General features: G+C 37.6%; 1 protein-coding gene and 1 pseudogene across 1 annotated transcript in view; both read right to left on the reverse strand.

The window, feature by feature from the left end:
• LOC124260501 (coiled-coil domain-containing protein 169-like) overlaps positions 1–1,326 on the reverse strand; it is a 31,272-nt gene extending 29,946 nt beyond the window's left edge. The window contains exon 1 of the mRNA XM_046694830.1: positions 824–1,326. Coding sequence (XP_046550786.1) covers positions 824–829 — 6 coding nt within the window. The 5' untranslated portion in view covers positions 830–1,326. The remainder of the gene's footprint in view (positions 1–823) is intronic.
• Positions 1,327–9,641: 8,315 nt separating this feature from the next.
• The window catches only part of LOC124260500, a 72,549-nt pseudogene continuing 69,392 nt past the window's right edge, over positions 9,642–12,798 (reverse strand).

Genomic DNA, 12,798 nt, shown 5'->3' on the forward strand with positions numbered 1-12,798 from the left:
ATATATATATACTACCTACATTATGAGTATATATATACTACCTACATTATGAGTGATGATGATCATGTCCTATATATATACTACCTACATTATGAGTGATGACGATCATGTCCTATATATATACTACCTACATTATGAGTGATGACGATCATGTCCTATATATATACTACCTACATTATGAGTGATGACGATCATGTCATATATATATAGTACCTACGTTATGAGTGATGATGATCATGTCCTATATATATAGTACCTACGTTATGAGTGATGATGATCATGTCCTATATATATACTACCTACATTATGAGTGATGATGATCATGTCCTATATATATAGTACCTACGTTATGAGTGATGATGATCATGTCCTATATATATACTACCTACGTTATGAGTGATGATGATCATATCCTATATATATACTACCTACGTTATGAGTGATGATGATCATATCCTATATATATACTACCTACATTATGAGTGATGATGATCATGACCTATATATATACTACCTTCATTACGAGTGATGATGATCATGACCTATATATATACTACCTACATTATCAGTGATGGTGATCATATCCGATATATATACTACCTGCATTATGAGTGATGATGATCATGTCCTATATATGTACTACCTACATTATGAGTGATGACGATCATGTCCTATATATATACTACCTACATTATCAGTGATGATGATCATGACCTATATATATACTACCTACATTATGAGTGATGGTGATCATGTCCTATACATATACTACCTACATTATGAGTGATGGTGATCATATCCGATATAGAGCCGTATATCCTACCTTCATTGTTAGAGATGACCGACCATATCCAGTGTCAGCAGCGGGTGACGTGTAATCCGTCTGAAGTAGATGGAGCCGGACAGTTCGGCCGGTCAAAATGGGTGTTGCTGCTGAGATCCACCTGGATGTGTATGCATTGACGTCATTGTCATCGTGCCCTAGCACCTATGTCAAGTGTCGGGTACACGCCGGGTAGCTGGTGTTTGATCACTCACATTTCCTTACAGGGGATTCATTCACTTGGCTGTTTGACGTGGTGTGTTAGAGCATACACAAATACAGCAGCATGCGAGGCATACAGAGTCTCCGACTTATGGACATTATTTCTATGTATTCGTATAGACTAGGCGTGTCCCCATTAAACTACTGCAATAAAGAATATAATTACCTAGGAAAATTGGTGTTTGTTTAACTGAAACTCTGAATAAATTGCCCAATTATAAAACGTCCTCTCTAAAGGTAACTCAATGCTCCGAGTACTGCAAAAGTAGCTTGTCAATCCGTGGCCCTGGAAATCAATAACATTGCTTTGACATCTTTTAAACTCAGTTGGTTCTCCCGGGATCGACCCGGCTATGGTTGAGTTGTCTAATGGTTGTCAACACAGAATATATTGTTCTAAGAACTGACGTCGTCTGTCCTGTTATCAAGACTGACCCATGAGTGCAACATAACAGAGGATGGAGCCGGCGTGGATTAAACATGGAACTGAGGGTACAAGCTTCAACGAATCCAGCAATAAGCTGTAGAAACAAGGCAACGTCTTTGAATCAATCAATAACATAAGCACTGGGTGACCCCAGGGTATAACTATGTGAGCAGTATAAGGTGCAGGTTATCACCATACCAACAGTAATCACCTTAACATAACACAAGTCGTATGTGGTGTCACCTGAACATAAGACAAGTCGTAAGTGGTGTCACCTGAACGTAAGACAAGTCGTACATGGTGTCACCTTAACATAACACAAGTCGTATATGGTGTCACCTTAACATAACACAAGTCGTATATGGTGTCACCTTAACATAACACAAGCCGTATGTGGTGTCACCTTACCAAAAGACAAGTCGTGTCATGCTTGTAATATTTGGCCCATTCAAGCAGTTGACAATTTCTGAGCACAAAGACTTGCTCCGTAGAAGGGTGGCTAACAAATTTCTCTACTCTAAACACCATAGAGATTGTTGGTTTCATACACCGTAAACCATGAGATTTTAATATAGATATTTTGACAGATAACCTTCTAATATATTAAATTCCATCATGGATGAGCCGACAATATCTCTTATGTTTTTAACCACAAGTTGATACTAATCAAAACGTTAATTGGGAATCAGTCTGCAAAAGAACGTCTAATCATTGGTCTGTTTCAGCAGTGCTTGGTGTATATCGACATAATATAGTTACTTAATGTCTAATCATTGGTCTGTTTCAGCAATGATTGGTGTATATCCACATAACATAGTTACTTAATGTTTAATCATTGGTCTGTTTCAGCAATCCTTGGTGTATATCCACATAACATGGTTACTTAATGTCTAATCATTGGTCTGTTTCAGCAATGCTTGGTGTATATCCACTTAATATAGTTGCTTAATATATAATCATTGGTATGTTTCAGTAATGCTTGGTGTATATCCACGTAACATGGTTACTTAATGTCTAATCATTCGTCCGTTTCAACAGTGCTTGGTGTATATCCATATAATATAGTTACTTAATGAATAATCATTGGTCTGTTTCAGCAATGCTTGGTGTATATCTACATAATATAATTTACTGATGTCTAATGATTGGTTTGTTTCAGCAATGATTGGTGTATATCCACATAACATGGTAACTTAATGTCTAATGATTGGTTTGTTTCAGCAATGATCGGTGTATATCCACATAACATGGTTACTTAAAGTCTAATCATTCGTCTGTTTCAGCAATGCTTGGTGTATATCCACATAACATGGTTACTTAATGTCTAATCATAGGTCTGTTTCAGCAGTTCTTGGTGTATATCCACATAATATAGTTACTAAATGTTTAATCATTGGTCTGTTTGAGTAGTTCTTGATGTATATCCACATAATATAGTTTATTAATGTCTAATCATTGGTCTGTTTCAGCAATGATTGGTGTATATCCACATAATATAGTTGCTTAATGTCTAATCATTGGTCTGTTTCGGCAGTTCTTGGTGTATATCCACATAACATGGTTACTTAATGTCTAATCATTGGTCTGTTTCAACAATGCTTGGTGTATATCCACATAACATGGTTACTTAATGTCTAATCATTGGTCTGTTTCAACGGTGCTTGGTGTATATCCACATAATATAGTTGCTTAATATATAATCATTGGTATGTTTAAGCAATGCTTGGTGTATATCCACATAATATAATTGCTTAATATATAATCATTGGTATGTTTCAGCAATGATTGGTGTATATCCACATAACATGGTTACTTAATGTCTAATCATTGGTCTGTTTCGGCAGTTCTTGGTGTATATCCACATAATATAGTTACTTAATGTTTATTCATTGGTCTGTTTGAGTAGTTCTTGGTGTATATCCACATAATATAGTATATTAATGTCTAATCATTGGTCTGTTTCAGCAATGATTGGTGTTTATCCACATAATATAGTTGCTTAATATATAATCATTGGTATGTTTCAGTAATGCTTGGTGTATATCCACAAAATATAATTGCTTAATACATAATCATTTGTATGTTTCAGCAATGCTTGGTGCATATCCACATAGCATGGTTACTTAATGTCTAATCATTGGTCTGTTTCAGCAATACTTGGTGTATATCCACATTACATGGTTACCTAATGTCTAATGATTGGTTTGTTTCAGCAATGCTTTGTGTATATCCACATAATAGAGTTACTTAATGTTTGATCATTGGTCTGTTTCAGCAATGATTGGTGTATATCTACATAACATGGTTGCTTAATGTCTAATCATTCGTCTGTTTCGGCAGTTCTTGGTGTATACCGACATAATATAGTTACTTAATGTTTAATCATTGGTCTGTTTGAGTAGTTCTTGGTGTATATCCACATAATATAGTTACTTAATGTCTAATCATTCGTCTGTTTCAGCAATGCTTGGTGTATATCCACATAACATGGTTGCTTAACATATAATCATTGGTATGTTTCAGCAATGCTTGGTGTATATCCACATAACATGGTTACTTAATGTCTAATCATTGGTCTGTTTCAACGGTGCTTGGTGTATATCCACATAATATAGTTACTTAATGAATAATCATTGGTCTGTTTCAGCAATGCTTGGTGTATTTCTACATAATATAATTTACTGATGTCTAATCATTGGTCTGTTTCAGCAATGCTTGGTGTATATCCACTTAATATAGTTGCTTAATATATAATCATTGGTATGTTTCTGCAATGCTTGGTGTATATTCACATAACATGGTTACTTAATGTCTAATAATTCGTCTTTTTCAACGGTTCTTGGTGTATATCCACATAATATAGCTACTTAATGAATATTCATTGGTCTGTTTCAGCAATGCTTGGTGTATATCTACATAATATAATTTATTGATGTCTAATGATTGGTCTGTTTCAGCAATGATTGGTGTATATCCACATAACATGGTTACTTAATGTCTAATCATTGGTCTGTTTCAGCAATGCTTGGTGTATATCGACATAACATGGTTACTTAATGTCTAATCATTGGTCTGTTTCAGCAATGCTTGGTGTATATCCACATAACATGGTTACTTAATATCTAATCATTGGTCTGTTTCAGCAATGCCTGGTGTTTATCCTCATAACATGGTTACTTAATGTCTAATCATTGGTCTGTTTCAGCAATGCTTGGTGTATATCCACATAATACAGTTATTTAATGTCTAATCATTGGTCTGTTTCAGCAATGCCTGGTGTTTATCCTCATAACATGGTTACTTAATGTCTAATCATTGGTCTGTTTCAGCAATGCTTGGTGTATATCCACATAATACAGTTATTTAATGTCTAATCATTGGTCTGTTTCAGCAATGCCTGGTGTTAATCCTCATAACATGGTTACTTAATGTCTAATCATTGGTCTGTTTCAGCAATGATTGGTGTATATCCACATAACATGGTTACTTAATGTGTAATCATTGGTCTGTTTCAGCAATGCTTGGTGTATATCCACATAATACAGTTATTTAATGTCTAATCATTGGTCTGTTTCAGCAATGCCTGGTGTTTATCCTCATAACATGGTTTCTTAATGTCTAATCATTGGTCTGTTTCAGCAATGCTTGGTGTATATCCACATAATACAGTTATTTAATGTCTAATCATTGGTCTGTTTCAGCAATGCCTGGTGTATATCCACATAACATGGTTACTTAATGTCTAATCATTGGACTGTTTCAGCAATGCTTGGTGTATATGTACATAATATAATTTATTAATGTGTAATCATAATTTTCTGTTTCAGCAATGCCTGGTGTATATCCACATAACATGGTTACTTAATGTCTAATTATTGGTCTGTTTAAGGAATGCTTAGTGTAAATCCACATAATATTGTTACTTAAAGTCTAATCATTGGTCTGTTTCAGCAATGCTTGGTGTATATCCACATAATATAGTAACTTAATGTTTAATCATTGGTCTGTTTCAGCAATGTTTGGTGTATATGTACATAACATGGTTACTTAATGTCTAATCATTGGTCTGTTTCAGCAATGCTTGGTGTATATCCACATAACATGGTTACTTAATGTCTAATCATTGGTCTGTTTCAGCAATTCTTGGTGTTTATACAATATTATGTGGATATAAAGTCTGTAGACATGCACAATTTAATTACACAGAAATAATCAGTGCGTATGCACCAACATGATATTGAGACAGCAACAATATTTAGATTGGTGCATTTCAAGGAACCACTTCAATAACAAGGTAACCTTTGTCACAACGGTGGAGATATTACATGTGACTTTTACACACAAGAAACATATATTACATTTTAAAATGAGAAATTTATTTTAGAATGTCATTCACCATGCTACATTAAACTTAAAAAAATAATATCTCTATGGTTGTGACCTCAAGATCCAACACAGGATGAGAAACATCAGACATTAACAAAGTGACCGGACATGATGGTGCAGCTACAGACAATGAAGTTACTAATGCTACTTGATGTAAAAATATTTGACTTCATGGGCGAACCATGTTTATTTGACCTTGGGCCACGGAGAAGGTGACAATTTGTTTCTATCTCTATAAAGTGGGGTACCAATAAAGTAACCATCATGTACACCATTACAGATGGGGTATATCCTAGCACACACAACTGTGTATTTGTATCATGTAAAGTGGGGTACCAATAAAGTAACCATCATGTACACCATAACAGATGGGGTATATCCTAGCACACACAACTGTGTATTTGTATCATGTAAAGTGGGGTACCAACAAAGTAACCATCATGTACACCATTACAGATGGGGTATATCCTAGCACACACAACTGTGTATTTGTTTCATGTAAAGTGGGGTACCAATAGAGTAACCATCATGTACACCATTACAGATGGGGTATATCCTAGCACACACAACTGTGTATTTGTATCATGTAAAGTGGGGTACCAATAGAGTAATCATCATGGACACCGTTACAGATGGGGTATATCCTAGCACACACAACTGTGTATTTGTTTCATGTAAAGTGGGGTACCAATAGAGTAATCATCATGGACACCGTTACAGATGGGGTATATCCTAGCACACACAACTGTGTATTTGTATCATGTAAAGTGGGGTACCAATAAAGTAACCATCATGTACACCATTACAGATGGGGTATATCCTAGCACACACAACTGTGTATTTGTATCATGTAAAGTGGGGTACCAATAGAGTAATCATCATGGACACCGTTACAGATGGGGTATATCCTAGCACACACAACTGTGTATTTGTATCATGTAAAGTGGGGTACCAATAGAGTAATCATCATGGACACCGTTACAGATGGGGTATATCCTAGCACACACAACTGTGTATTTGTATCATGTAAAGTGGGGTACCAATAGAGTAATCATCATGGACACCATTACAGATGGGGTATATCCTAGCACACACAACTGTGTATTTGTATCATGTAAAGTGGGGTACCAATAGAGTAATCATCATGGACACCGTTACAGATGGGGTATATCCTAGCACACACAACTGTGTATTTGTATCATGTAAAGTGGGGTACCAATAGAGTAATCATCATGGACACCGTTACAGATGGGGTATATCCTAGCACACACAACTGTGTATTTGTATCATGTAAAGTGGGGTACCAATAGAGTAACCATCATGTACACCATTACAGATGGGGTATATCCTAGCACACACAACTGTGTATTTGTATCATGTAAAGTGGGGTACCAATAGAGTAATCATCATGGACACCGTTACAGATGGGGTATATCCTAGCACACACAACTGTGTATTTGTATCACAGAACAACATTTATGCTTAATTGCATGTAAAATTGATTTATATTGAAAATGTCAACACACAGAAAATAACTTTGAGCAAAAGTTTGTCTTGTGTATAAATGTAACTATTTAAGAAAGGTCATCAACATAATAACACACATGTAGTATAACACTTATGTGACATTAACTGGCATAACAAGCAGTAAATACCATTTGATATAACCTTGTATGACACACATTACCTAACCTGGAATGACACAAATGACACATCCTTGCATGACATATATAACATAACCTTGCATGACACACATGACATAACCTTGCATGACACATATGACCTAACCTTGTATGACACACATGACATAACCTTGCATGACACACATGACATAACCTTGTATGACACATATGACATAACCTTGCATGACACATATGACACAACCTTGCATGACAGAGATGACACAACCTTGCATGATACACATGACATAACCTTGCATGACACACCTGAAATAACCTTGCATGGCACACCTGAAATAACCTTGCATGGCACACATGACATTACCACATTTTCCCTAGCAGGATTGGAACCACATCCATCATGTTCATGAGCGGACGCTCTACCTCACGGCCACCAAGCCGACAAAAAAAAGCTAGGGTTAAATTATCTATTTATAGTTAGGCCTACTGTCATTAAATTGATTTTACTAGCTTCATTACATGATCATGTAATTATTCATCATTGACGGTTTATATGTATAATAAAGCACTCCTCCTCGGTTATGGTTACTTTCCCAACCATAACCTCGGAGTCGTGCTTTATCCTACACATAACAGATGGTATAACTAGTGTATAACCTCGTATATCACATACAGTTTACTATGGTTACAATGAACTCAAAGTCAAGTATATTACAAACATATCCTTATACCACATAGTATATGTAATAGTATAGATTTAGGTGTAAACAGATTCAGGTGTAAACAGGTTCAGGTGTAAAATGTCTGGAATATCATGTGATTGGATGCTGACTGCAAGGAAATGGCTGGCAAATAACTACAAATATATTACAAACATATCCTTGTACCACGTAGTAATAGTCCTGCACAGCACAAACACAACATGTAAACCAAACTTGAACAAAAATCTAGCAAAATATGTTATGAGCAAAGCCCACAACTAAACACATGTTAAATTGTGCTATCACAGTATATTGTATATTCATTACCCTGAGGTAATTATGTCTCAGTTACTATGTGCATGGATAGTCACGTATGGCACAAGAGAAAACATCATTCAAACAAACTGACAGAACAAATGCATACTTTGAGCAGACACAGAGACAGATTCAGGTATAAACAGATTCAAGTGTAAACACATTCTTTTGTCAACAGCTTCAAGAGTAAACATATTTTTGTGTAAACAGATGTAGGTGTAACAGATTCACTTGTAAATATATATGAGGTGTAAACAGATTGAGGTGTAAACCAATTTAGGTATAAACAGCTTCAAGTGTAAACAGATTCTTGTGTAAACAGATTTAGGTATAAAAAGATTCAAGTGTAAATAGATTCAGGTGTAAACAGATTTAGGTATAAAATGTCTGGAATATCATGTGATTGGATGCTGACTGCAAGGAAATGACTGGCAAATAACTACAAATATATTACAAACATCCTTGTACCACGTAGTAATAGTCCTGCACAGCACAAACACAGCATGTAAACCAAACTTGAACAAAAATCTAGCAAAATATGTCACAGAGCCAACTAAAAACATGTTAACTTGTGCTATCACAGTATATTGATTACCCTGAGATAAGATATTATGCTGTCAAAAAGATTCTTAGAAACATGAACATTCATTCTTCATGAACATTGTTTATAAAAGATTTCCTGATGTCTAGATATTATGCTGTCATAACGATTCTTAGAAACATGAACATTCATTCTTCATGAACATTGTTTATAAGATTTCCTGATGTCTAGATATTATGCTGTCATAAAGATTCTTAGAAACATTAACATAGTATAAAGATTCCTGAGACTATATTGAATAAACTATAGCAGCAAGATAATATCCAATCATATCCTGGTTTACACAAACATCTTGGATTTACTTACATCCTGACTTTACGCTAACATCTTGGTTTCATACTAACGTCCTGGTTTGTAAGATGTGGAGAGACATGTTACATCTACATCCTGGTTAGACAGACCAGAAAGCTCTTATGAATGTTACAGTTATCTCTATAATACTATGTTACAGTTATCTCTATAATACTATATTACAGTTATCTCTATAATACTATATTACAGTTATCTCTATAATACTATATTACAGTTTTCTCTATAATACTATGTTACAGTTATCTCTATAATACTATGTGCATGGATAGTTGTGTATGACACTAAAGGAAACAGCGTTCTGACAAACTGATTGAACTGGTTGGATGAGCTACAGACACACCCAATGCTGCTGTCTACAGAGTCATCACTGTAAGGAACAGGCTTTGCTTGGATTGTTCTTCCCTTTCTTGCCTCCTGCATTAGACAACTCTGTTGCCATTCCAATGGCCTTGAACTTTGATTTAGAACTCCTGCGGTTAATGGGTGGCATCTTTGAAGAAGGAGATTGACCCGTTGGACTCTCAGATTTGCTGCCACTCTTTCTCACTGGGGCCATGTTGTCGGCAGAGTTGTCTGTCTTGGCACTGCTGGTGCTCTGGGGCGTGATCATCCTGGATGTGGCTCCCAGCTTACTTTCACTATCACCCCGTGACAGGTTGGATGCTTCTGTTTTGTCTGTGGTCTTAGAGGCAGCTTGGTCTGAGGTCTTCAATGGTGTTTTGGATTTACCTGCAAAATAACTGGCCTGGATGACTAGACAGTAATAGTATGTAAGGTAGGTAGTCTGAAACATTGTCTGGCAAGATGGGAACAAGGAAGAAAAGCAAAGATGTAAACAATAAGTACAGGATGAGAAGACAGTAACAGCTCTACCTTTTTTCAAGCGAGCTTTCTCTCCTTTTTTCTTCCTGTAGACATCACTTTTCTCTATCAGCTCCTTCAGGAGTAAATCCTCACGAAACACCACCTTCCTCTGGATGAGTCGGGTTCCAGTATCACGACTCAGTTTGGTGATCCGAGGTCCACTCTGGTGTTTCTCACACAGCCAGAACACCTTCCCACTGGGTAGATGACACCTGTAATACAGGGAGATAATCAGAACACCTTCCAACTGGGTAGAGAACACCTGTAATACAGGGAGATAATCAGAACACCTTCCCAGTGGGTAGACAACACCTGTAATACAGGGAGATAATCAGAACACCTTCCCACTGGGTAGATGACACCTGTAATATAGGGAGATAATCAGAACACCTTCCCACTGGGTAGATAACACCTGTAATACAGGGAGATAATCAGAACACCTTCCCAGTGGGTAGATGGCACCTGTAATACAGGGAGATAATCAGAACACCTTCCAACTGGGTAGATGACACCTGTAATACAGGGAGATAATCAGAACAGCTTCCCACTGGGTAGATGACACCTGCAATATAGGGAGATAATCAGAACACCTTCCAACTGGGTAGACAACACCTGTAATACAAGGAGATAATCAGAACACCTTTCCACTGGGTAGATGACACTGGTAATATAGAGAGTTATCAGGACACCTTCCAACTGGGTAGATGACACCTGTAATATAGGACCTTCCCACTGGGTAGAAAAAAACTGTAATACAGGGAGATAATCAGAACACCTTCCAACTGGGTAGACAACACCTGTAATACAAGGAGATCATCAGAACACCTTTCCACTGGGTAGATGACACTGGTAATATAGGGAGTTATCAGGACACCTTCCCATTGGGTACATGACACTGGTAATATAGGACCTTCCCACTGGGTTGACAACACCTGTAATACAGGGAGATAATCAGAACACCTTCCCACTGGGTAGATGACACCTGTAATATAGGGAGATAATCAGAACAGCTTCCCACTGGGTAGACAACACCTGCAATACAGGGAGATAATCAGAACACCTTCCCACTGGGTTGATGGCACCTGTAATACAGGGAGATAATCAGAACAGCTTCCACACTGGGTAGATGACACCTGTAATACAGGGAGATAATCAGGAACACCTTCCCACTGGGTAGACAACACCTGTAATACAGGGAGGAGATAATCAGAACACTTTCCCACTGGTAGTAGATGATAATCAGAACACACTGGGTAATATAGGGAGATAATCAGAACACCTTCCCACTGGGTTGATGACACCTGTAATATAGGGAGATAATCAGAACACCTTCCCACTGGGTGGATGACACCTGTAATACAGGGAGATAATCAGAACACCTTCCAACTGGGTAGACAACACCTGTAATATAGGGAGATAATCAGAACAGCTTCCCACTGGGTAGATGACACCTGTAATACAGGGAGATAATCAGACCATCTTCCCAGTGGGTAGACAACACCTGTAATACAGGGAGATAATCAGAACACCTTCCCACTGGGTAGATGGCACCTGTAATACAGGGAGATAATCAGAACACCTTCCCACTGGGTAGATGACACCTGTAATACAGGGAGATAATCAGAACAGCTTCCCACTGGGTAGATGACACCTGTAATACAAGGAGATAATCAGAACACCTTTCCACTGGGTAGATGACACTGGTAATATAGGGAGTTATCAGGACACCTTCCCACTGGGTAGAAGACACCTGTAATACAGGGAGATAATCAGAACAGCTTCCCACTGGGTAGATGACACCTGTAATACAGGGAGATAATCAGAACACCTTCCCACTGGGTAGATGACACCTGTAATACAGGGAGATAATCAGAACAGCTTCCCAGTGGGTAGACAACACCTGTAATATTGGGAGATAATCAGAACACCTTCCCACTGGGTAGATGACACCTGTAATATAGGGAGATAATCAGAACACTTTCCCACTGGGTAGATGACACCTGTAATATAGGGAGATAATCAGAACACCTTCCCACTGGGTTGACAACACCTGTAATACAGGGAGATAATCAGAACAGCTTCCCACTGGGTAGATGACACCTGTAATATAGGGAGATAATCAGAACACCTTCCCACTGGGTAGATGACACCTGTAATACAGGGAGATAATCAGAACACCTTCCAGCTGGGTAGATGGCACCTGTAATACAGGGAGATAATCAGAACACCTTCCCACTGGGTAGATGACACCTGTAATACAGGGAGATAATCAGACCATCTTCCCAGTGGGTAGACAACACCTGTAATACAGGGAGATAATCAGAACACCTTCCCACTTGGTAGATGGCACCTGTAATACAGGGAGATAATCAGAACACCTTCCCACTGGGTAGATGACACCTGTAATATAGGGAGATAATCAGAACAGCTTCCCACTGGGTAGATGACACCTGTAATACAAGGAGATAATCAGGACACCTTCCCACTGGGTAGATGACACCTGTAAT

Source organism: Haliotis rubra, unplaced genomic scaffold (genome assembly GCF_003918875.1).
Source record: "Haliotis rubra isolate DU_JTF1 unplaced genomic scaffold, ASM391887v1 Scf766, whole genome shotgun sequence".
NCBI classification, from domain to species: Eukaryota; Metazoa; Mollusca; class Gastropoda; order Lepetellida; family Haliotidae; genus Haliotis; species Haliotis rubra.